Source organism: Oryza brachyantha, chromosome 3 (genome assembly GCF_000231095.2).
Source record: "Oryza brachyantha chromosome 3, ObraRS2, whole genome shotgun sequence".
NCBI classification, from domain to species: domain Eukaryota; kingdom Viridiplantae; phylum Streptophyta; class Magnoliopsida; order Poales; family Poaceae; genus Oryza; species Oryza brachyantha.
In genome coordinates, this window is record NC_023165.2 from 5,772,217 (window position 1) to 5,798,672 (window position 26,456).

Sequence of the window (26,456 nt, forward strand, 5' to 3'; positions counted from 1 at the left end):
AACTCAAAATGAAGATATACATTTGTTCTGTAGGTGACGAATTACCACGTCCATCCAACAAAAATAGAAAGATCTTAATCATTAAATCATAATGGTCCATATTATTAAAAGTTAATAGTTCTATATGCATTTCGAAATTCTACCACAAACGGTGGTATCGAAATAAGAATTATAAAAGATATATATTAAATCAAAATATAACTAAACTATTTAACATCGTGCAAAACTTAATAGGACAATCCCTTCTGCTGTGGTTATGGTTATAATTATTCCCTCTGATTTTTTTTTGACGTCGTTGACTTTTTGATATATATATTTGACCTTTTATCTTATTCAAAAAATTTATATAATTATTGACTATTTTATTATGATTTGATTTATTACTAAAATAACACTTTAAGTATGATTTATAATTTAGTATATTTGAATCAAATTTTTAAATAAGAGAGAGGTCAAACGTAAATAAAAAGCCAACGGTATAAAAGACTGTTGGGAGTACATTAAAGTTAAACCCTGTTTGGATCGCAGGGACTTTTTTTTAAAGTCCTGTCACATCGAATGTTTGGATACTAGTAGAAGTATTAAATATAGACTATTAATAAAATCCACTTCATGCTCTGGACTATTTTACGAGACGAATCTATCGAGCCTAATTAGTCCATGATTAACGAATGTGATGCTACAGTAAACATTCGTTAATCGTGGCTTAATTAGACTTAAAAAATTGTCTAATAAAATAGCATTTATTTATGTAATTAATTTTATTATCAGTCTATATTTAATACTTCTAATTAACCTCTAAATATTCGATGTGACAAGTGACTACAAGAAAAGTCCCTGAATCCAAACAGCCACTTAAAGTTGTCGAGTAAACGTAATGTACTTAAAACAGTCTCGAAGCGGCACGATTAATGTTGGAATAAGTCCATTTGAGGTCCCTCAACTTATCGTCCAGTCTGTTTTTCGTCCTTCGACCGTAAAACCGGATACAACTGGTCCCTGAACTATCAAAACCGATGTAAAAGAGGTCCCTCGGTGGTTTTGAAGACGGTTTTGGCTAACTTGGCGCTTTTGACTAGGTCTCTATTCTACGTGGTATAGATATGACGCTTACGTGGCAATTATACAGCTAGTAGGAATGCATGTGAAGTCCACGTGGGTCCCACCATATTTATTTCTTTTGGGTCACTAACTGTGGGCCCACGTGGGCCTGCCATTTTTAAATTTTTTTTGTGTAGCTGACAAGTGGGCCCATTGTTTTTTGGATATATATTTGCCATGTAAGCGTCATTTCAATTCCACGTGGGACGGAGACTTAGGCAAACTAGCCATGTAGACGCCAAGTCAGCTAAAACCGCCTACAAAACCGACGAGGGACCTATTTTGCACCAGTTTTGATAGTTCAAGAACCAGTTGTATCTAGTTTTACGCTCCAAGGACGAAAAATAGACTGCACGATAAGTTGAGGAACCTCAAGTGAACTTATTCTATTAATGTTCCACGAAACCAAATCAAACTGTTACAGCCCAGGCCCCGACAGATGGCGAAGCGCAGTAATGGGCCTAAAGTCTCGAGCAAGATGCCAAGGCCCAACTAGCAGACCTGTTGGAAAATCCACGTCGCAGGGCTTGCAGGCTTGCAGCCAATCAGCATCCCCCGAACAGGTGGCCACAAAAACGCATATCCGTGTTCGCTCCCACAAACGATCCCGTCGAACCGATGACGCACGCAGTGACGTTAATTCCCCCCGCAAGTTGCGCTGTCCTTGTGCGATCCAGCTGTCACAGCCAATGGCGCCGCGCCACGCGCCCCGCATCGTGACCGTCCGAGCGAAACAGCCTCATCTGGACCGTCCGTTTCGTCCGACCAGACCATAAATACCTTTGCTTCCTCTGTTTCGCCTCTCCACCGCCCCGCGACGCCAACCCTAGCCGCCCCTTTTCCCCTACCTTCTCCCAGATCTGGAGTTCGCTACCTGAATCCCATGCGTGGTAGGTTTTCTTGTAGGTTTCGGGATCCAATCCGTCGCTCCGACGCCGCAACGGTGAGGTTTTCCTCTGATTTATAAGGGGGGGAACACGCGCCGTTTGCCTTTTTTTGTGTTCTTACGCAGGTTCAGAGCGATCTATCTTGGATGGATGGGCGTGTTCGGCTCTCGGCTCGTGGAAACCATGGATCGAGGCGCGGAGCGGTATGGATCTGGCGGGAAGCTGCTCGTCCTCGCATTTGGGGTGCTGGATCTGAGACTGGTGAGTTTCGAATCATCTGTAGCACCCGTGTTGCTTCGTTTCTAGAACATGCTGCAACGCGTGCTGATCTGTGGATGTCTTGGTTATTCTGCGCGCAGATCGGACATGACGAGGCCTTTCCGGGATGCTCCGTGCGAGTCAACGCGGCAAAACCGGCGGGGTGAGGGCGAAGGCCGGTCATCGGGATCCCCTTCAACGCGACCTCGCCCGATGATGTCTCTCTGTATTGATAATTATTGGATGAAATTTCGATAATTATTAGATCTAAGAGATTTGTTGTTCGATGGAGCCGAGCCGTGCCGAGATGAAGGCGGCAAGGTAAGATGAAAGGTGAAGCTGTAACAAGCGAGGTGCTTGTGTCTGAGGGGGTCAAAAAGAGTAAAAAAAGAGAGATGTGACATCGCAAGATTGGCCTTTGCCATGTTGGGTGCGCTCGCATGGCAGGCCACCGTAATAAAGATGTTCTTTTGTGTCCCGGGGGGAGTTCGCACGGGGGTTATTCTGTTTAGCCCCGGGTTCTCCCCCCCATCTGGTGTCCCCTGTGTTGGTTATCTCAGACTCCACTGCGACCACAACTTTCAGCAACGATCGCGCGCGAATCTAACGTGGAGCTACAGCGCAAGAACCAAGGTACAATTGAAAATCTACATATGCAATCATGCCACAAAAATTTCTTTTGAATTCACGGTATTTAATATTTCTGAATTATTTAAAATTACTTGATTGTCATTGTCGGTACATACCTATGATCATCAGCAAGATAATAGCAAGAATTACCCGACATGTAACTAGAAGTGCATAAGATAATCATCAGAATATTGCGTATAGCATCGTGCTACATACAATCATTAACATTATGCGTGTTAAACTTAATAACTACTAACGTGGCTGCTACTGCGGTGGTCTCCCTTCCAAATAGTTACACCTATGTTCCCTATTAGTTCGGATAATATGCCCTGTTGGTTAAGTGTGTCTTCATTTTCGCCATACTATTGTGGATTGCATGTAGTCGGTGAACATTGTCTTCACGTTTTCACTGTACGTTTGGGTTGCATGTAGTCGGTGAACATTGTCTTTACATTTTCGCTATACAATTGGATTGCATGCCGTTGAACATAATAACGTCCGTTGGCTTCCCTAATCTACAGGGCTTTCACTGTTTAATTGTTAATGATTCATGATCTAACTGCTGATGCGCTCCATGTATGAGCTGCTGCTTTTCACCGTCCTATTACCTCCTGCCTATATAGCAGGCCAGTAATGCTGTCTTTGCAATATGAGAATTTGTTTATTAGCATAATATTTTATCATACAAATATTAGTTTACTATCACGATGTAAATTCAGTAAATTCTCTATTTTGACTTTTGTCTCATCTCAGCATAGTATAACACTGTATTGTTGTACTAGCATCTGTATTCTGAAGAATTATGTTATTCAGGGTGTGGAGATTCATTAAAGTTTGTATGTAGACTTTGTAGCTATATCTGAACTATGTAGATGAAGAATCCGGTGATTTGGTTTCAGTGAAGACAGGAGTATCCCGACAAATCAAGTTGGTTGAGCTGATTGATTCCTCTGAAATCTTGCATCTGAAGACGAGAGGATTGTTCCCTGCTTTGAAGCTGTGTGTGACATATTCGGTACATTGTGCAGTTGCTATCACCTTACCAATTGAGGTGCTAATCAAGTTTGATTAGTTTAATACTAGTCACTATTGAGCTATTTACCTGTAGCATATGGTTTGGTCACTAATTGGAAATCATGAAATTCTATTTGGTGATTTGGTGATAATAATCACGACGTCATGTATAAGTTAAATTTCTACCGTGAAATTAACTAATGTCTGCTTTGGAGGTTCGATGCTGGATTCCAAGTTCGCCTCTGCTGCCCAAGGTTTGTTTACTAAGGTTATTCGGAAGGTAAATTTTTTGAAGTCCTAATCTTGCATTATATAATAGTTAGTACCTTGTCGCCGTTTGTATCGTTTGCAGAGTTACGAAATCTAAGTAAAAATTGATTTAAAATAAATCGGTCGAGCACCTGCTCTGGACTTTTACTAGAAAATACCGAAATGAACTATCGCGCGACGTTTCCTCTGGTTTTAAACCCGAGCAGAGAATTGCTCCTAAACTTTACCAGAAAATGCCGAAATAAACAAGAGCTCGTTGAATTGCCGATGTGGATCTTGCCTCAGTTCGGGAGGTCCTCCGTTGATTGTTGGGCTTGAGCTTTTGCAATTGCGGATGGGCGGTGGTTCAATTCCACCAAGGTCCCCTTAAGGTCATCTCTTGTGGAGCCCAAATTCCTTGAGGCATTTGGGCTTAGCAAGTCTAGTTAGTTTGAAATTTATCGTTTTCGATTGTTTTTTATTTGCGCGAAGTTCTATGGTATATTGGATTATCACGTTTTGGTTCCTGAAAATCGTCTGCATTGGCAGTCTGGCTGTTCTTTAATTTTGAAATTACCCGTTTTAAATCGTCTGCATAGGAAACAGGCAGTTGACAGTTCATTCTATTAGTTAAATTACCATCTCAACGTCCAAAGCTGGCACGGTTTGACGTTTTAATTTAATTTCTTACAAGTTAAATTAAGCATTTTTCTTTTCTAGGTGCTAAATTGTTTTGGTTAATGCATGATTCTTGAATTGTAACATGTTTCTGAACTTTTGGCCCAAAGCCATATTATGATATTATGCCCTTCTTTTCATATACTAGTGCTTTTTTTTTGCGAAGGCTTAACACTAATATAATCTGGGCCTATAAGTTACTCATCCCTAATTCAGCTAAAAGCTCACGATTATGCTTAAATGGACAAGCCCAATAGTACTAGGCCTAAGATTGGACCTTTTGAAATTTATGCCAAACTCTAGTTGTTATGTGTTCATATTTTTCCGTTGTATACATCTATTTTATTCCAAGATTAATTAATACGTATGAAATTTTGGTCAAAGGTTAATACAAGTTAAATATTCACTTTTTTCGGCCGAAGGGTGATTTATTCAGGGAAGACTTGCATATGCAATGGGCCGAAGGCTTCCTAATTCTGTCAGGTCCAAACTCAATTATTGGGCCGAAAGCATGCATACATGTGCAATGAGCCGAAGACGGATAATCACGAATAATTGGGCTTGAGGCTTACACGCCTGGGCCATAGGTTGACATACAGTCCTGAGCTATTAGGGCCCATGATGCTACTACAAATATATGCTTTTGGGATGAGCCGTGTGCAGTTTTGAAACGAGGTCTCATGCTATTTCGGCTCAAGGTCTACACATGTAAACGAGCTAAGAGTAATACTCACGAGTTATTGTGGAGAACAGCAGACGGCCACGAGTTATTATTGTTATGGAGTTTATCTATTACGGTAGATACTTTCCTTTCTTTTGGGCCTATCAAAGTCGGAGTAGACATCATTTATCTCCTCATAAAACTTATATATTTGTGTGAATGTTAACACTAATGCCTTTCAGGTCTATTAAAAAACCGATCAAAAAGGGCGAGCGAAGTAAGTAATCGAAAAACTTTATTCTTTGTTCGTCCTATCTATAAGAGGAGAGCATATGAAAAATGTAACCTATTCTATAAGAGGAGAGCATATAAAAAGGGCGAGAGAAGTATGTAATCGAAGAGTGTTTTGTGGCCAGAGGCTATATGTATTTTTGGACTAAGATTAATAGCATGTTTCTTCCATTTTTGGGCCGAAGAGTATATCCTCAATGGAACATGGAGTTGGGCTGAATGCTAATATTCATGTTTTTCTTTTCTTTTTGCTAAAGCTAGTCCTCGTTTCGTTCCAAAATAAATTTATTCTAGAACAGAGAGATTACTCGTTAAATTTGGCCCAAAGGTTAATAAGCATACACTTACTAGCCTAAGGTTAGTATACGTGAAATTTTTATTCAAATGTTAATCCTCAAGTGTTTTTGGGTGGAAGGCTTTCACACATTTTGAGGCCAATGCTAATATTTCGTCCGTTTTTGGATTCAAATAAAATTTAGTACTAAAGGAGAATACTCAAATGTTTTTCAAATTGAAGGCTAATATTCACGGAGCTGTAGGTGGGATTTGTCTCATCCTTTGCACACGTGTAGTAAGTACTCCCATGTCACTAAATATAAAGACTTTTAGGGTTGGACATGAGTATCTATACTCCTATAAAAAGGAGCAGTGGTGATGGTAGACACCATCACCTACCCCCACTACAGTTTTACAATTTAGCACTTAAATTTTTTAATATTAAAAACCAATTAAATATAGATTGATATCTACATATAAATTTAAATTAAGGTGACTATTTCATATAAAAAATTTGATAACACATCATAAATCCGTAGCAAAGCACATGTATTTAACTAGTGCTAAAAGGAAATGTAAAATGAAATATGATGATTTTGATTGGTTGAGATAAGAAAATAAGTAGAGAAATGAAATGAGAGGTGGCTGTGATAGGTTGAAATGAGGGACTGGGTACAAAGGTATCTGTATTTTGGGAAAAAGTTTGAATAATAAAAGATAATTATATTTTGGGAGAGAGTACGTATTAAATTTTTTGTGAACCGTAAAAAATCGACTCATCTCCTTCTTAGATGTTTAAATCAAATAGTTAAGGTGTATTTTACATATCAACACCCCTGCTAAGCATTGATGCTTAATGAAACAATTGTGCTTTAGGATTTGCGTCTCTCGTCCTATCTGTTGGACAAAACGATTATTTCTATATATGTACTTACCTAGATAACTGGATTAGAGACGGCCTAAAGAGCATCTGAAATTTTCTCACGAGTGATAGTATGTTGGAGGAATCCAGCAGTGGCCATAGTTGGAATGCTATGTTTTCGTTAGAGTAAGATATATACCCTTTTTTTAAATTTAGACCGGATGTCCACTAATTCTACAAACTTATAAAATACACATTTAGGTTCTTGATACCGGTTTAGTGAATCGCCCAAAATTCAAAGTGCAAATATATAGCTGTGCATGTCCACAATAGTGACAACTTTGCATTTTTATGATCCATTCACTATAGTATGACCCGAAGTCGACTCTCATTGTTGTCTTTGATCTAATTAGAAGTGACGAGAGTTGGTTCGGAGACATGTTGTAGTGGAGATGACTAAATACAAAATTTATGTTATTTGAGACAACCACGCCAATGTGCGGAGCTACATTATACGCACTTTGGACCTTACGTAGCATACTAAACCAAAATTAGTGGGAAAATTTAACCTTTTGCCATTCTTACGAGTCACCCTGTTCATGCACGGGTTGGTCCGGGTTTTGGTGGTTTTTTGACCCAGCCCACCAGCGTGTGGTTTAGTCAGGTTGGGTTGGTTTCAGCGGTTTGAATTGATGTGATTTAAACGGGTTGGTCTGGTCCGGTTTCACAGTTTGAATAGTTTGAGACCAGTTAATAATACCTATCAATTTCAGTTGCTGCTAACAACGTAACTATAGACACCAGTAACGCACATACCATTTTCAGTGAATGTACGTGAATACACAAATATAAGATTTAAATCACTTTATACATCGACAAGGACAAAATGAAATGGTCAGACTATGAATTGATCTGATCTATTTCACGCATCTTTCGTCTAATTAAACAGCATTATAATCCAAAATTTTGTCATGTTAAGCCCACGCCTGATGAAAAGAGATCCTGCAAACCATAGAATTGATTAATTCATAGCTTCACTAGGTCAGTTCTGAATTTGAAACAATACAAGAGAAGAACAAATCAAAATAATCATCAGATCAAAATACAATACACAACCTGCTACAGAAAAATTGTCAACCAAAATAAACTATGCAACCGACTCTAAATTTCAGAAGGGACAATATTCTAACCTAGAGTAGCAATATAATGTTAGCAAGCTAGTTAACTTGTGCCTCCACCCACCAGCCTAGTAATTTCTGTAAAAAGATAAACACCATGGTCATTTTAAGTTATGCTCTAAGCAGACTTAACATATGCAAACATAAAAAATTTTACCTCAATTACATAAGGTGTTTGGCCCCCAATAGTCGTTGAGCTAATTCTGGTTGTGCTGTTCACCTCAACAGGATTTGTTACCCTGGTTTGAGTTTCAGATATTTTCATCGGCACAGTCATAGTGTGCTCAGCCTCCACATTAAAATAGCATTGTGGTGCTACTTGATTGTCCATCTGCAATAGAAACATTCTTAAATTCAGAATAAATGTTATGAAGAAACCAAACAAACAAGAATCATCTCACTGAATCTGAATAAGAAATACTAAATAGAGGACTAGTGCAGTGACAGCAATGTACAAACTCATTCATAGATTAATTTTAATCTATGAATAGCCATATTAACAAGGGTACAATTATTAGAAATCAGATCGAATTAAAAAACCTGCCACCATAATACAATAAATACCTTTTCAATCCATATATTCTTTTGCAAGAAAAAATAAAACCTATGCATGTTTCAACAGGTGAACCATAAGTCAAATATTCTCAGTAAATCTTACTACCAGACATTTCAAACTAAACACTAGCCTATTCACACAAATTACTGCTAATACCAGGCATCAGACAAAGGTCACAAAGGTTCCAGCCCACACGTACTGCATATATGAAAAAGAAACATATTAATTGCTACATACTTACATGCCATTGCCTATATGCCTGACACTTGGGCATAATTTTCTGAACAAACGTCAGCACAAATTAGACCAAAATAAATCTAATAGTTGCATCAGTGAATGATAATGCTAATCTTGAACGGACTGCATCACACACCAACAAGAAACATGACAGTAAAAAAATGTCTATATCGAAAATCCTCTATGTTAGGTTCTTTCCTGACAGATCAACCCATCAGACTTAATCCAATCAGAGAAAAGATGCAAATCCAATCCATAGGATGAATCAGTGACCCATACCTTAGAACGGAATCGAAAGCGCACCTTGTGCGCTCAGAACGGAATCAGAAAGCACACCTTGTGCGTGCAGAGGAAGGACGCATCCGCGGCGGAAGAGGCAGAGAGAAGGATGGTGAGGAGGACGGAGCTCCGTCGTTGCCGCGCGCGCCGCGCCGCCGCCGCCGTCGCCGTCGTCGTGTGTGGGTTTCGAGCGTGAGAGCGTGGATTGGGACGGGTTTGGTGGTTTCACTGGTTCTACCCGCCCTAAAATCTAACCCGTGAGTATTTTTAGTGGTTTTGACCCGGGAACCATTAGACCCGTTAAAACTATCAACAGCGGATTGGTCCGGTCTGGTTTCACTGGTTGGGCTAGTTTTGCTCGACCCATGTGCAGGGTGACTTACAAGTGGGCCCAGTGAGATATGGGTCATCGTGCGTCTATGTGGGGCAGTGACAAATCTATTATGAACATTCGTAATAAGTGGTAAAAAGTTAAACGTCTTAAATTAGAGACTCAAATATGTATTTTATTTGTTTATAAAGTTAGATGATATCTTAACAAAATTTATGAACCAGCCATATATTTAAAAAATGAGGTAAAAATTCAATAGATTTTTCAGAGCAAAGGCATCACGACATCATATCACAACCCTCTATATATGGGCGGAGCTTGAACGAAAAACAGAGAATCAATCATTTGTTTAATGTTTTGAAATGAATTTAGGCTGCTCTGGCTGATTGAGTTAGGTTGGGCATCATGCATATATGTGATAAAATAAATAAGCTCTAACTAAAATAATTTTTAAAACGGGTTTCCTAAACCTCTCCTCTAACTCAGCTCCAACCCTACGAGTGAGGGGCTGGTATGTGCCCCTGGCAACGATGGCTTGGCGCCAACAGGATGTGCACGGATTGAGGTAATTTATAATTAACTCTAGTGCTTCTTATCTGTAAACAAGTGCTTCTTATCTGTAAGCCCGCGGGTGGCCTCTGCGGCTCTGCTTCGTGGCGCACCCGTGCCAAGCTTCCGCTGCATTTCCCACGCGGACGCGGCTGGCACCGGTGGTTTGCCCCGGTGATTCGATCTTCTGCGAGCTTCATTGTGCGGTCCCGCGACCGAGAGAGGCTCGGAGTCGGTGCAGCCTACGCGCTCCGTCAATGCGCCGTCGCACGCCATGACGGACTCGCCTCGCGGCCAGACAGCAACAACAACGTACGACGAGTACATCATTTATCCTCAACGTTTGGTCAGCGACGACATTGCCTTTTGAAACATCGTGTCACTTATACATTACGCCAAAACACAATTTTAAACCCAAACCAGCAACAGTATCAAACGCTCGATCGATCCCGGCCGCGTTAAACAAACCAAAAAAAATGTACACCGTGTGTGTGGAGTGGAGGAAGAACTGGTCAGCTGTTCATCATCATCGCCACATCGACCTGTCCAAGTCCTCGGCTCCGACCTTCTCCGACATAAGCAGCGGCCGCGTGTTGTTAGGCGACGTCCGGTGAGTCGCCCTCGGCGACCGGTGCTCCTGCGCGATGGGCAGCTGACTTAGTCAGAAGAAATCAAAGGATCTGCGAGTTCGAGAGCACGCACGCACTTACCGTGCGGAAGGGGAACTCGTCGCCTTCGAGCATGTGCACGATCTGCCCCATCTTGGGCCGCTTGTGCGCGTCGGAGTCGATGCAGCGGAGGCACACCAGCAGCACCCTGTTCAGCGCCCTCGCCGCCGGCGGATCCTCGATGCGCCGGTCGACCAGCTCCTCCACCCGCCTGCTCCCCACCATCCCCTTGAACCACTCCACCAAGTTCACCTGCACCGGCGCCACACCAGTGTCAGTCGCCCTGTCACTCTCACCAGGAACATGCAGGGCAGATGGATTGACACGTCATCGTTCGACAGATCGATCACCTCGCCGACAGACTTGCTGTAGTCCACGGGCCTCTTCCCGGAGATGAGCTCCATCAGCAGCACGCCGAAGCTGTATATGTCGCTGCTCTCGTTCAGCATGCCCGTCGAGGCATACTCAGGCGCGACGTAGCTGCGAAAGGTTTTCATCAGTCAGCTGGATATCGTCGTCTTTCAGCAACGGCGGCGCTCTGAGAATGTGTCGCGTGTGTGCGCGTACCCGAACGTGCCCATGACACGGGTCGTCACGTAGCTGGAGCCGGAGCCGAGGACCTTGGCCATCCCGAAGTCGGAAACCTTGGGGTTCCACTTCTTGTCCAGGAGGATGTTGCTGGACTTGATGTCTCGGTGCACCACTTTGGGCTCCAGGCCTTCGTGCAGGTAAGCTATTCTGCAATGGCCATCAACACGCACAATGTCAGACCGGGCACCTGCCGATCTGGAAGTGATCGATGGAAATTCAGAGCAAATGGACAGTGCCATTCAGCTGAGAGTAGACCGACCCTTTGGCCGTTCCGACGGCGATCTTCATCCGGATGTCCCATGTCAGCGGACTGACCGGCCCAACGTCGCCGTGCAGCCACTGCTCCAGGTTGCCGTTCTCGACGAACTCGTACACGAGCATCCTGTGAGCACGGAGTGATGATGGCATTGATTAGTGCGTTGCTGCATTGTCCTCGTTTCACTTCCTGCTGAATTAATGCTCAGAATTCATCGAGGATCCAGAGCTGGCATCACTTACCGTTTCGGCCCTTCTGCACAGTAACCAACCAGACCGACCAGATGCTTATGCCTCACCTTGCCGATCGCTTCTACCTCCACCTTGAATTCCTTCTCAGCCTGACCCCTGAAAAACGAACAATTCTAATTCCAAATCAACAAGCATCCCTAGTTTCTTCAGACATTGGTTATCTGTACGTGCTATAATTCATAACTTTTTCATACTATTCCATTTAAAACCATTTGCGCATAAATCTCACTAGAAACTATAAGCGCCTCGTCCATTTGGACTTTGGCGTTAGCAGAGACCAAAAGAAAAAAAGAAAAAAAAAACATAACAGTTGCTGTCCCTGAGCCAATCCTCGTGCATTCATTTGATTTACTTAAAAGCTAAACAGCTTCAAAGTTAATAGCCCTATGAATTTTGTAGCATAGTCTAGGATCAGAAAAGGAAAAGCATGGTCATCGCTTTGGCTTTCTCTTGCTTTATCTTTTCTTGAAAGAAAGGATAGATCGGTGCATATGACTGCCAACTAAGTAGATGGATATATACTATCCGTCACACAAAAGCACAAAAAGAGCCACCAACTGATATCACAAACACATGAATCCACAAAAAAGGAAAAAAATCTGAGAACTAGAAAGGAAGAAAAGGAAAAATTATCCATTCTTGGCAACATTGACTTAAAGCACCAGCATTTCCTATGGACGTTAATCTAAATGAAATTGACTAATTCACAAGAGTATCTTTATCTAGAACGTAATTCACAAGGTCCTACAAGATCAGTATTATCGATGATCGCACTTATTATATGTAGTATAATGCAAGATGTTCAGGGTGTGAAAATCCTCTGCAATTTTTTGTTGCTTACTATATTTCTGCAGTCTGCAAGCAAAATTCAGTTCTCTAATGACATTTGCCCGTCCAGTCAAAATGACAACCGAAGATTCTGAACCCCACTTAGTCAAGAAAGCTGGCATAAGATCTATCCTTTATTTTTCGGAAAGACACAAAGGGTTTCTCTATAAAATTATATGTACGTACTTTTGAAACAAAACAAAATAAATTCTGCACCGAGTAGTTCTTTCACGCTTCCCAGAAATCAAATTGCAGAAGTTCTATTAGTCGCCACTTTGCTACCGAACAACGGTAGGTTGCTGATCAGTCTATCAGCTGATTATAGTTACGTGATTAAATTTTCTAGTAGAAAACAATCATCCACTTAAGCACCGTCCATCCGGTAGCCTTGAAATCTCCCAAAATAAAAAAACAGATTCAGAGTATTTCAGCTACAATAATCAATGAATAATTTTTTTCAAGGGGAAATAGGCCCTAAAAATTCTGTCGCATTTATCAAATTACAAATGTGCTCCATTGACTGTTAATACACGGAAGCCGTCTTTAGCTTTAGTTAATAAGTTCATGAAAACCATCCAATAGACAATTTAATACATGATCATGATGCATGCTATTAACTCTAGGACAGATTTTGCGTTTAAGCGTGTATATATTTCCACATAATAATGTGGCAAACTTAAAGCCATATCAACAACACAACTACAACTACCACCCCACTCATTGTGACAAATTAACAACAAATGCATTTAATCTACAAAAGCATCAAGTACACCGATTGTTCAGAATCCAAATCTGATGTCGGATACGATAACCTTCTACAAATTTTTACATTTACACTAGGGAGAAAAAAAATCTAAAAAGGGAGGAAGTGAGAGAACAAGTGTGCAAAAATTTACTGCTAGTGCTTAGGTTGATTTTTCTTTTTACAGTTGTCCTCTTTTTATCTGGAAACTATAATACCCATTTCCACCGTGCTAACTACAGTACAAAAGATGAATAGTAATAAGGACAAAAAATAAACAGTGAGTACTCACTTGTGATCGAGCAAGTTCTTGACAGCGACCACCTCGCCGCCGGCGAGCACGCCGCGGTAGACTGTGCCATAGCCTCCCTCCCCAACAACGTTCTGGACGCCGAAACCGCCCGTCGCCGCCTCCAGCTCCTCCAGGTCGTACCACCGGCCCCAGCCCATATCCATCGCCGCCGCGCAGCTGATCCTCTCCGGTTTCCTCCTCACCGGAGACTCGAGGTAGCTGGCCGCGGCCCCCGACGAGCTGGCCACGTCGGAGGAGCTCGTGCCGGTTCCCGCCCCGACCTCCGCGTCCACGTAGTCCTTCTCCTTGGGCGTGGACGTCGGGCGGAGCGAGCCGGAGGAGGGGGCGTGCTCGACGCGCGATATCGACAGATGCTTGGCGCCCCTCCGCCTCCGCGCAAACAACCTTGCGGTCGCGGCCGCCACGAGGACGAGGACGAGGATCGCCGCCGCCGCCGCTGCCGCCCCCAAGGCAGAGGTGGACAGGCCGAAGAATGATGTCCTGGCTCCGGAGTCGGCGCCGCCGCCGCTGACGTCGACGGAACCTACTGCGGGCGGAGGCGGTCCAGCGGCGTCCATCAGCGGGCGGTGGGTCCGGCTGGGTCGGCTACGGCGAGGGAGTGGAGAGGGTGGTGGCGACGGCGAGCGGAGGAGAGAGGCAGCAGAGTGGGAGCGTGGCTGCGTGCGCTTGCGTTATATGGGAGCCCTGCCTCGCGAACGTTGGTGGACTCGGTGCACCCTGGTCCCGAACCCCCACCACGTACAAGCAAGCTCGAGGCGATGGCGCCTCCGGTGGTCGGCGTCTACGGGTGGCGACGGAGGAAGTGGTCGTTGGGTGGGTGGGGCCAGGGGGGAGCCAACGGGCGGGACCCACCTGGGAAGCGGGGCCCGTGACTCTTGTATTTTGCTTCTCCAGAGTCCGTGTGTTGAGCTCAGCTCTGTCCATCCTGAATCCATCTATACGTGTACAGACACTAGTCTGTACAGACACGTCTACAGCACTGCAAATTTGCGATTAATCCACCCATTCTTTTACAGGAGGTATTGTTTGGCTTTTTTATTAAAAAAAGTTAAACAACATGTTTACAAACTAAAACAATTTATAAATAAAAAATTTTACATGTATATTCTTACCGATCTAAAAGATAATTTTAAAAAATAAATTTCGGCAAAAAATTCTAAAATTAACTCCAAATTCAATATTAAAAGTTTAAATTTTAACTCATACATATAAGTATAATAAAAAAGACCAACCTGATCTATAAACACACGGGCACATTATGAATGGATTTATGCATACTGGCCGCTGCATGGTCACTTCATATTTTCTGTGTTCACATACAAGCAGGCTACCGACAGAGTATGGAACGGGTGAGAGAGCCCAGCTCAACTGACGGACACTCCTGTTCATTGCACACCTCACCATCGACTCCTTCATCAGGCTGTCAATTCGCGAAAAAATCTTTATTTTTTGATAGCAATTCGCTTAAACCTCGATCGCCACCGTAATCTTTTGAGGAGGAAGCTTTGGGCCCCTAAGAAAAAAAAAAGAAGAGCCGTTTAATCCCACTTCGAATAACTAATAGCCCACACGGAATTCAGAGTTTTCAGAAAGTGACCTGCAGACTGCAAGTGAGTGATTAAGCTCTCGGATCATCTCTTTGGCGTGATCTTGGTGGATTAATTAAGGTTTTTTTTTCATCAGCAATGTTCTGGACGTCCTTAGGTAGGTTAACCATGGCTGCCAGGAAAGCGACGGGGCCAAGGAGACGAACGGAATTGGCCTGGCTTGGCTTGGAAAGCAAGCGTGAAAAAAAATGACAAAAAAGATGGAGGTGTGTGCCCATGCTGCCCCGTGACTTAATTTAGGTCTAAATAAATCGGTATTAGGGCCCGAATAAAAATTTTAGGCAATCATGTAGAACGTCTTGATCGTATAAAAATTCAGAACGTTGGTGCATGAATGCTGCCTTACTAGTGCCATGCCTGTCGTTGTGGGCTTGTTGGCTGTCTCCACCGAACTTGTACATTGAAATGTTAGTATTATCTTAGCAGTGTTTTTTTTCGAGATGAAGCATACCAGCGTAGTGTCCTTTAAGAAAACAATCTCTTTAGCTAATTGAAATGTTAGTATTTTCGTCCCCGTAATTTTCATAACATATTTTATGAATGTCATGAAAGGTTCCATTCTACGTGTTTTGTTCAGGAAAGAGTGCAGGAAAAAATTGGGTGATTGTTTACTGCATTTACAAGTGAAAAATAATTTGTGAATGAAATTTTTATATATGTATTTTTAGTGATCTAAAAGTAAGGCTAAAAAATAAATTTTGGTGAAAAAAACCCAAAATCAACTCTAAGTCTAATTAAAAAATTTAAATTTTGGCTTAAAAGGATAAACAAAAGCGAAAAGATAACGGGACCGAGCAATATCTGCAAAGCGTTCTAGGGTGGGACTGCAGCAATAATTTTTGCTACTGAATCATCTTCCTCTCCTAATTTGGCAGGTGATAACCATCTAAAACCTTATCCTAGTGCACCCCACTCAAATATCAAACAGTCAAACTCTACGCCCCCATCTTTTCATTGTTTTTTATAGCTTATAAGATAAATTTGAGTTTTTAACTTTAAAATTGTAGTTGATTTTGGTATTTTTTTCATCGAAGTTTATTTTTCAGTTTTGAATTTTAGATCGCTAAGAATACATATATAAAAGTTTTATTTATAAATTATTATTTTGTTTGTAAATATTTTTGCCTCCTTGTACATTAAAAAGACATTTAAAAATTTTCTTCCTTGTTTGGTGCTTGGAGTTGGAGAATGATGCTTCAGTCTTAAATTTTTAGCAGTCGTTCTGGTCCTCGTGGACGGGGGTTCAATAGGGTCGAAACCTTTAGAGCAAGGAATTTCAGTACTGTATGGACGTAGTTACTAATACACCTACAGCTCGGTTCTATAAACTTTATTTTTCTTTTTTCATATCCAATGTTTAATCATTCGTCTTATTTAAAAAATTTATACAAAAACTTAAAAAAATTAGTCACACATAAAGTACTATTCATATTTTATCATTTAGTAACAATAAAAATATTAATCGTAAAAAAATTCAAATAAAACGAAGAGTCAGAACATTATATAAAAAACTAAAAAATAAAGTTATTATAAGACAAAGAGTATGATGTAAAGTTAAAGAGACGTTGTCACTGACACACACATACATATATATATATATATATATATATATATATATATATATATATATATATATATATATATATATATATGGACCCACATGTTAGTCTCTTGAGTCCCTCTTACTTTATGTACGTTGGAGAATCTCGTTCCACTCGTATATAACATCCTACGAATTTTATAGGGACTAAGAAAGTATACGAAATTAAATTAATAATAGGATTTGGCTGGTTGGTACAAGAAAGTAGTCAAGAAATTAAACATGCTATTACCCTAATCATTAGGGAGTAGACGGATTATAGTATACAGAAATTTTTTAAATACTAGAAATTACTATATTTAGGCCTTGTTTAGTTTCAAAAACATCACATCGAATTTTTAGACATTTAAATAGAGCATTAAATATAGATGAATCAAAAAACTAATTGCACAGTTGTGAAAGAAATCTTAAGATGAATCTTTTAAGCCTAATTAGTCCATGATTAGCCATAAATGCTACAATAACCAACATATACTAATGACGGCTTAATTAGGCTCAAAAAATTTATCTCACGGTTTCCAGCCGAGCTGTGAAATTCGTTTTTTCATTCGTGACCAAAAACTCCTTTCGAGATCCGGTTAAACGTTTAATGTGACCTATTCCCCAAAAAATTTTGCTATGTAAACACCGGATAAAATCACACCTAGTCAGTTACTCATTTACACTTGTTCATATACAATGACCGTGGGCCACGATTTACACGACCCTACTGGGTTGGTACGTGGTATGTGTCAGTCTCCTCTCCTGGCCGACTCCCAGGAACAGAAGAGAAGAAGAAAGAAACTTGCGAGTAGCAATCGGTTACGTTACGCCATGCCATTGCCAACTAACTACATGTCTCGTTTACCGGCTTTTCTTTTACCAGAAATGCAGAGGCTGTCGCCTGGGGCCATAGCAGTTACATTCAGGTAGTTCTTTTTCCTTTCCCTTGCGAGGACATTCAGGTAGGTTGATGCATTAAGATCCACATAATGCTGGTCACGAACAGAGAGAACAGTATTAAGTATTTAATTTGCTTCAGTAGTCTGTACTACATTGCAAAATTTTACTGTCCTCGGCGAAACCGAAACATACTCACCCATGCATACTCGAACCTGTAGCACTACAAAACAAGACGACGAATTAGTACTAATTTTCAGGTGTCAACTGTCAAATGCAGTTAGAAGCTCGGAATTGTTCAGGTGGTTTGGTAGCGCCGGGGCCGGGAAATGGAGGCATCGGCTTATTTTGTCAGTCCTTACTTTCGTTCCTGTGAAGATTCATAGATATGGTGCAGTACAGGAGAAAGAAACGCAAAAAACGCAATCTTGCAGTGCAGATTGGCTTTCTTTCCCAATTTTTTTGGGGGTGTAATTAGCTGTCCTCCTAGCCTGACATCGACTCTCTACTGTGGATCGAGAAAGCTCTCCAAACTAGGACGATCTTGCATGCGTTCGTGAGGCCGACCAGATTGTTGCTAATTTATTGCATATGTATATCTATGCCAAAAAAACATGCCCATCCTGTATAAATACATGGCACTTATACATCTGACACTAATTTGGTTGTCTCTACTCTCTACGCCGCTCGATTTTTTTTTTCGTACAATCATGAACTCAAGGCCATTTTCGCCCGTGCTGCACAAGTTTAGACCAAGATCAGCTCCAAACCAATGGAGCTATGCATCGTAAATGGGCCAGTTTGGCTGCTAGCTTTGTCGGCCATGGCGAGCACATCGCACATGTGAGAACCTAACAAAGAACACGCGCTACGTACCCCAGCATGGATGCAGCAATGCAGGGGATGCACAGTGCGCAATCAATACTTGTACCGAAGGCGCCTGTACTGCGCCTTCTCTTCTTCCAATCTTCACCCACGGCTACTGTTCCGTGGGCGGGGCTCGCCATTAAGCAGAGGCCGGCCAGGGCATGCGTCGTCGTCTCTGCCTCTCTCTGATCGATGATTACAATTCACAGGTCGTTGGCCAAAGAGATCATGTCGCTTACTGTAGCCCCAGCTAATCGCCTCTGATGCGAAATGGGAGCTAACACGTACAGGGTACCGTCTCCAATTAAGTGCAGCAAGGTGCCGATCCGGCTACATGGTTCTTGCTCGGATCATGAGCAGAAAAGTAAGGACAGTTATACCCTTGTAGTTGTACATGCATTGTCATCGCACAGGGATGTTCTGTTATCGAGTCAGATTGTTGATCTGGACCTGTTTCTTTCTGTTTGGTCAGCTAAGCTCGCATAGCAAACACAGTAGATGAGCACCGAAAAGGCCCTGCCATGAGCCATGCCACGTTGCCACTGCTTTGGCTGTGTAGCTGCTGATGAGTGGCTTCAGGGTAAAGGCAGCAGCTGCAGAGAGGCTCTTTACCCCTTGTGGGCATCTTCAGTTTTGCACTTGCCTTGTTCTGTCCTTCTGGGGGGCAGGCAGAGGTAGCATGAATCATGGATGCATCCAAATGTTTAATTTGGCGGTCAGGCGTCAGCATCAGCAACCAATCTAGCCCGAACAAGAATAGATAAGAACGGAAGAATGAAGAAACCATTAAAATATGCACACGGCACACGCCGGCAAATCTATAAATCTTCAATAATCCATGGCTTCAAATCATCACAGCATCGATCGGTTGGTGTCTTGGGATGCTATTGCGAATCCAACTAGATGCCCATACCCAACGAACTCCCAAAACGAGTAATAACCTCTTTGAGAGATGACACGGTACCCACCCCCCAATATATCCAAATTATGAGAGGCTTAAAACGAATCAATGTTGATCCTGACGTCTCAAGCTCCCCAGGCTTCAGTACCTTGATTTGATCTGGACAGTGCAGAAAATGCTCCCAAGCAAATGAGAAAAATTCCTAAAGTCATTGGGCATCTCCAATCCCCTTGGCCTCGGGGGAACACTATATTTGCTCACCCGTTGGACAGAAACAGCTGCGTAAATTAAACAGCTTTAGCCGCTCTGATCGTTGAATCGTACTGTCACTGCCAACGCAATTTAATAGCGTGTGTGCTATTGCGTCTCTCTGCACAATTGTACTGGCGGTTGCTGAGAGGAAATCCTGGGATCCAGGTCAAAAATCCAGGCTGTTCAAAGGTCAGTTTCAGATATTCCTACAATCCTATCAGGGTTTCAGAATTCCAGATTGAAGCTTATGACTGTGGATGCCAGGACATTTGCAGTGTCATTTGAATAGTACTACTAACCTAATGCATTTCATCAGTTACTCATGATCAGATCTCTGTTAATTGCAGGTAGTATAAAAATGCATTCGAGCTGGCTGCATATCTAGAAGCTTGTAACTTCTCTTTTCTTTTGTAACTTTGCTATTAGCTGCCTGTTCATATCATGTGACACTCGGGAAAGAACAGGGAGTTTGTATCTGAGAAAAAAATCAAAAGCATAGCAGCATCTGAATGAGAGATGCCTTACCTGACACTGGCAACACCCTCTCTCACACTCTCTTTGAGATGGCAACACTTGCTCTCGATGTGTACCATATTACTGGTAAGTCTGTAACTCACGCCTCAAAGCGGAGCTTGCGCAGGAGTAGCAGTGGTCCTTGTCACAAGGTAAAGCATAGCATCTGAACATTTACATGTACACACCATACATGCATACTTGCATGGTAAGATTCACGAGACAAGAAGATTTGTTGTCCTCGAGTTTCTAGATGGCAAGCAATTCGCTCTCGAGGTGCAAAAATCTACCGGGCAATTTGCTTTCGATCGAAGCATGCTGCATGCACCAGCAGATCACGCTGTAATGGGCTTAGAAAAGCTAGAGATGGGCTCAAACAGTCTTTGTACTGGATTAGGCCGCTGGTTGCGACGTAGATGTTCAGATTTGCAAGTGAATTTCGTTGAACAATCACCAAACCAAGAGAAAGACATTCAAATTCACCCCAAGAAATTTAAAATCAACCACGAGTTAATGAGTAATGACTCTTATGTATTCCCATGAAACGCAGGCACGCAGCACGCACGTATTACGGCTTAGCACCAACCCTGCACCGGCCACCGCCTGTCGGGGTCCGGCCGCCACGACGACCGCCTCCGCTCCTTGGCCGTCGCCTCCGCTTCCTCGTCTCCGCGGTGCCACCCCCTTTGGACGGCGCGGGTGAGAGCCCCCCAGAGCAGCCAGCTCCCGCGGGGCAGACACGCCGGTGACGACGACGACCGCGCGCCGCTCGCGCCGTCGTCGGCATCGTCGGGGAGCGCCGTGCCGTACGCGCTCGGAATGCGCTGGTAGCCGGGGAGCACGGACATGATCTCCACCCCACCGGCCTCCGCGGCCACCAGGGACGACGACGCCGACGTGGGCGCCCTCCACGCGCTGGGCCCGCACGCCATGATCCGGCGGAGGAACGCCGCGGCGGGCGCGCTCTCCTCCGCCTCCGCCTCCTCCTCCACGCGCATTGCCATCCACGACGGTGCCGTTGCTGAATCAGACTAGAGCGTGCGGAGTTGAACACTATTTATACGTTGCCGCGGCTACGGGTGCGGCTGTGATTGAGGGAGACCACTAACACGAGTTCTCTGTCACTGCGCGTGGGCCCGTGTACACCCGAGGTCCGAGGAAAGGTCAGAATTCGCCACGACTAATTTATTTGCTCTTATTTTATTTGTTTTCAGGCCCAGCAGAGCCGACAGGAGACAGGGGATAGACAGCTTGGGCCAAACCTACTGCCGCAAAAAACTGGGCCTCGTTTTGGCCCACATAAGTTGGGCCTACTTCCGATCAGTGCCGAATACGAGCCCAATAACATGGCCTGTCTCACTACTGATTTTGTCTTGCCAGTGTGTCATGTCATGCTCTGGTATGGTATGGAAAACTCCGTATAATAGCGGGCTATAAATCAACTATAAATATATTTTAAAGAGGTAAGAGATAAGAGAGAAGAGCAGTGAGCTATAAATTTGTAGCCAACTGTAGCACGAACTTCAAGACACAGTGTATGCATGATATGTGGGACCTAGTAATATATGCTTTGTAGCTAGTTATTGTATGAATTGACTATTAGATGAATTGTAGCCAACAGTTGGCTATAGTATTGAATTTGCTCCAAAGAGGAGCCGTATCAAATAATAACCGAGAAGGGACAGGCTTGTACAGTCTTCAAATGAAATAGTTTCACAACATCGGGATCTTGATCCATCGATTGGTCCATGTGGATGGGATTTAAGGGTCTCGATTTGATTTTTTATGCTGCCTGATTATACAAGTATGTAAACCAGTAAACCGAAGTGCCATCTGACCTATCATCTAAGTAGTTATAAAAAAATAATTTTTAACAAAACAGATTAATGTGCGATATAGATTAATAAATAAATATATAAAATCAAATTTAACTTCTATAAGTTACAACGAAAAAAATGTATATGAATATGTGTATACTGATCAAACTTTAATTTGTTATTTTTGTCACGACTTAAATGGATTAAATTTGGACGTGTATGTTTCTAAAGTGGTATAACACACTAATGTATCTCGTCAATTTTTCTCAGTTTCTTTCATAATTACATTGGTAACGTATTAAAACGAGTGAACATCTATAATCTATTCCATCTCACTCTATCAACGACGGTACAAAGATATATACACTGGACCACCCAGCCTAACATAGGGGATCTGAAATTTGAGCATATGCACGGCCACAGCAGCAAATTGGCGTCGCTGCGAATGCTATAGGATCCATGATAATACAGAAGGACAGTGATATTTGACGCACTACTGATCAATGGCACCAATTGTGGTAGAAGTTCAGAGCAGGCTCGAGATCAACCGGCTTTTCAGGCTCCTCGAGGTGGAGTGGTACGAGCGGGCCAGGAGACCGGCGCCGATGCCGATCCCGAGGCAGATGCCGACGCTGATGCCGACGCCGACTCTGACGCCGGCGGTGAACCATGAGAAGTCACCGTCCTCTCCTTCCTCGCCTGCGGGACTCACATAGTAGCCGTCGCAGTCGGCGTCGCCGCCGTCCGGCTCGGGCCTGTAGCACCTGTACTCCGACGCCGCCTGCATGCAGGGTGCAGCTCACCCATTTTCAGTTGAAGAAGAAGTAGAAAGACGGCAAACGGAAATTCATCGGAGCAAAAAGGTTGGACTTTTTTTTTTTACCTCTGTTTGATGCTTCGGAGGCAGCATTTCTTTCACGTCCTCCGCCGGCTCGCCGCACTCGGGGATGGGCTCCATGAAGGCCTTGGCCTGGCGCCGCCTCCTGAACCGCAGCTGCATCGCCTTGGTGAAGATGACCGGGGCGCCCCGGGCCAGGCCGGCGACGTACACCTCGACCACCGGCGGCTTCGTCTCCTTCCCGCGCCTCAGGAGGCCCGAGCCGCGCTGCACGGCGACCTGGCACTTCATCGCCCAGCCGCCGCCCTTGCCCGCCGCGCCGGCGTCGCACGTCTCCAGGATCCCGACGAGGAGCCGCTCGCCTCCGCCCTGGACCTCGAACCGCACGCTCCTGGATACCCTGACGTCCGCCGTGCTGACGAAGGTGCAGGCGCCGCCGCCGCCTTCCGAGACGGCGCCGGCGCGGTCCATGCGGAGAGACACGTGGCCGCTGCTGACGACGCTGCCGCCGTTCACCTCGAGCACGGTGCCAGGGGTGAGCGGGGCGTGGGTGACGGTCAGGGAGTCCGCCATGGACTCGTTCACCTCGCACCTGCTCACCCTCAGGAAGAAGACCTTGAGGTTCAGCCAAGACGAAGGCTCCGGCGTGGCCCTGGCGACTTCAGCTACCGGAATTTCGCCCATGTTTCCAAGATTCTTGGACCCGAGTCGCTCACATCAGAGGATAGATTGGGTGGGGATTTCAGCATACGAGCATCCTTGGGCATTCCATCTGCAACGATGAAAAAAAAAAGAGACAAAGAGTTAGGATGGAAAGATTTTAGAAATCTGTGATGAACTGCTCCGTGTCAAATTTTCATCCGAATACAACTGTTCAATTCATTGAAACAGATACAGCTCATGTACTACGAATCCTACGTACAGGCCAGAACGGATGAACACATGTGACTTATTTATGATTCAGCGGAAACATAGAAACGGAGAGCATATTCTTAGACGAACACTTAGCTAATTTCTGAATTCAATAGACACACTATTAATGAATTCTGCATAAGGGACGTGAATGAAGATATTCTTTAACAGAACAAATCAAACTCTTCTGCTAATTCCTGAATTCTGCAGTGTAAAGGTTTCTTTCAAATTCCCCTTCCATTTGTAAACATGGATAAAGTACTTCTGAACCAATCTGAAAAGTTCTTTTGTACTGTACTTGTAACATGGAACATGAAGGAAGATGATGATGACACAACTGAAGTAAAAACCATAAGGCTCTGATCCACCACTAGCAAAGAGGACCAGATTTAGGAGAATCAAAGAACAGGAAATGAACTCGAGTTTCTAACTTAACTCTGACCCATTATCTGAAAAAAACTTCACTCTGATCGTCCGAAACATGCCCAAACAAGGATTCCATGTCTTTGGAATAACAGCATGAAGAACACGGAGCAAGGCAGCGACAGAATTCCTTACCAGATTGAGCTCCTAGGCTCAAGGGTGCCTGGCTCCCTCTTCACACAATACACAGTGTGCCGCTGCTAGGGAAGTAATAGACGAACAGTGGACTAGTAGTCCTGAAAAGAAGCTTTCCTATTCATTATATTACCAATTTATTTCTCGAAGGAATTGAGCCCCGTAAATCCCTCAACTGACACCTCACACAATGCACACGAAAGTCCAAAAACCACCTCTTCATGCATGACTGCATAATTCCGTTTGGCACTTTGGCAGACCTGAAGAAAATATAAAATTGCACATGATGGAAATGGAAGCTGCTCCTGCCTTTTTTTTAATGAAAAAAATCATTTCTCCATGTGTCATCCTGAACAAATGTCCATATGTAACTGATTGGGGCCTTTCAATGTGTGTTCAATTCTCAGCTATTATTGAGTTTCACATATGTATTTCGTTTACAGTCACCTACACACACATAAAAAGGACATGAAACCAGTTGCGCGTTTGTTGTTTCTCTGTTTTTTATGTGGTTTGAGCTTCTGACATGTCGATATCATTTTGGCAAAATGCCTAAAAATTGTATTACCCAGTAGAATTCATTTTCAAAGGTCAAGAAGAATTTAGGTGGCTGGAAACAAAAGGAGTATAGCCCCCACATAGTGTCCAGGATCTTGAACTTGGTAATGGTAGTCTTACTGGTCTCCATCAACTGTTTCCTGCCACATATACATAATTTTGTTGATGGTGATATATATCATATATCCGCCACATCTTGGGGGAAAAAATCTATTACAGCTTATTTCCAGTAAACAAAATGAGACACATAGTCTTATACCCAAGATCAATATGTTGGATAAGATCAAATTATATGAGAATCTCGTAGGAAAATACCATAGATATTTTCTGTATCCATGCAGGAGTCAAAGACAGAAGGCGCCGCATTTTTATGTCAAAACATAAAACTAGTCTTTCATATACAAAATAAAGGCACGGTTGGATGAGCTTTTGGAGCTACAATTTATCTCGGAACCTTCAGTTTCCTCTAAACAGACTACTTCGCGAACTAGAAAATAGAAACCCGAAAACTCATCTTTTTTCATATTCTCATCAGCTTGTTTCTCAACAACTGCATGTCATACGCCTGAGCGGTTGAGCCTTCAATCAAGTCCAAAATCTATATACACAAACTCATAAGTTGTTGATACAAGACAAGTAGTATAATACTGTGATAAATAAAATTTATGTAACATATGCAATCTTATAAGTTGGTGGTGGTATGGTAGAAGGAAAAGATATTCATCAGTTGGTGGTACTTCGTTCTTAGGAAACAAATGCGCTCAGTAAAAGGGATATAGCATAGTGGTTATAATGACCTGAGTAGCACTAGGATCTTAGGTTTAAATCTTGGTAGAAGCATAAATTTTAGATCGAGAAAAAAAGAAAACAAATGCTCTATCCACTGAGCTACTGAATTTACTCTATTAGCATTATTGATATGACATACCTTATGCTCTTGTCCTCGTATAGTAATGTGTTACCGGAAAGCAAATTTAGCACACAACACTTTTCAACACCGGAAGTGAGTCCAAGCATATGGACTCCCCAGTCGCCACGCACATACGCATCATAATTACTGGACTCCTATCCATGACCTAGAACGAAACTCTACAGTAGAAAACACTAGTGAAATGCTTGTGCGTCGTAACAGGTAAAAATAGAAAAATTAAGTCTTGTTAAAATATTTGAAATTGGCTGAAACAAGATCACACGTGTGTTATAACGTGTTTAAAAAATACAAATAATATTTCATATGAAAAAAATAAAAACAACATACTTAAAAAATTAAGTTGTACAGTTATGCAAGTAAAAAAAAACAGCTAGAACATTCACGCATGTTGCGTTAAAATGTAGATAACAAACTCCGTATTACTTGTCGTCGGATTCACCTCTCAAGTGTTCAATCTTTTGGCACCTTCACCCTACATGTCTCATTATATCCCTATGAAACCGCTCAAATAGGCAAGCTAGCCTTAGGTTTTAGGGC

At 42.8% G+C, this 26,456-nt stretch overlaps 2 protein-coding genes and 2 long non-coding RNA genes across 5 annotated transcripts; 1 reads left to right on the plus strand and 3 right to left on the minus strand.

Annotated features, from left to right (window-relative positions):
• Positions 1-1,905: 1,905 nt before the first annotated feature.
• On the plus strand, positions 1,906-4,109 carry LOC107303939. The gene is made up of 3 exons (XR_001549929.2): positions 1,906-2,249; positions 2,348-2,879; positions 3,721-4,109. It is a non-coding gene; the product is annotated as an uncharacterized LOC107303939 (long non-coding RNA).
• A 3,555-nt stretch (positions 4,110-7,664) lies between these two features.
• On the minus strand, positions 7,665-9,391 carry LOC121053991. 2 transcript variants are annotated; one of them, XR_005811465.1, is made up of 4 exons: positions 9,215-9,391; positions 8,243-8,416; positions 8,098-8,163; positions 7,665-7,909 (listed from the first exon to the last, which is right to left on the minus strand). It is a non-coding gene; the product is annotated as an uncharacterized LOC121053991 (long non-coding RNA). The 2 variants fall into 2 exon arrangements; XR_005811466.1 differs by having other exon boundaries at positions 9,158-9,391.
• A 624-nt stretch (positions 9,392-10,015) lies between these two features.
• On the minus strand, positions 10,016-14,288 carry LOC102710102 (probable receptor-like serine/threonine-protein kinase At4g34500). The gene is made up of 7 exons (XM_006649606.3): positions 13,666-14,288; positions 11,795-11,899; positions 11,556-11,678; positions 11,273-11,443; positions 11,056-11,185; positions 10,748-10,957; positions 10,016-10,674 (listed from the first exon to the last, which is right to left on the minus strand). The coding sequence occupies exons 1-7, from the start codon at positions 14,241-14,243 to the stop codon at positions 10,564-10,566; spliced, it is 1,428 nt and encodes a 475-aa protein (XP_006649669.2). The 5' UTR covers positions 14,244-14,288; the 3' UTR covers positions 10,016-10,563.
• An 8,026-nt stretch (positions 14,289-22,314) lies between these two features.
• Positions 22,315-24,658, minus strand: LOC102710384 (uncharacterized protein At1g01500-like). Its single transcript, XM_040522348.1, has 3 exons — positions 24,431-24,658; positions 23,006-23,732; positions 22,315-22,903 (listed from the first exon to the last, which is right to left on the minus strand). Exons 2-3 carry the CDS (start codon positions 23,642-23,644, stop codon positions 22,649-22,651), a joined length of 894 nt encoding a protein of 297 aa, XP_040378282.1. The 5' UTR covers positions 23,645-23,732; positions 24,431-24,658; the 3' UTR covers positions 22,315-22,648.
• Between the last annotated feature and the right edge of the window lie 1,798 nt (positions 24,659-26,456).

Bases quoted from the DNA above. Each gene is read 5' to 3' on its own strand.
- LOC102710384 (XM_040522348.1), bottom strand. From the start codon at position 23,644: ATGGGCGAAATTCCGGTAGCTGAAGTCGCCAGGGCCACGCCGGAGCCT. The intron at 22,904-23,005 runs GTAAAAAAAAAA...CCCTGCATGCAG, and splicing joins CTCCGAAGCATCAAACAGAG to GCGGCGTCGGAGTACAGGTG.
- LOC102710102 (XM_006649606.3), bottom strand. From the start codon at position 14,243: ATGGACGCCGCTGGACCGCCTCCGCCCGCAGTAGGTTCCGTCGACGTC. The intron at 11,444-11,555 runs GTCGGTCTACTC...TGGCCATTGCAG, and splicing joins GCCGTCGGAACGGCCAAAGG to AATAGCTTACCTGCACGAAG. The intron at 10,958-11,055 runs GTGATCGATCTG...GCGCCGGTGCAG, and splicing joins ACAGCAAGTCTGTCGGCGAG to GTGAACTTGGTGGAGTGGTT.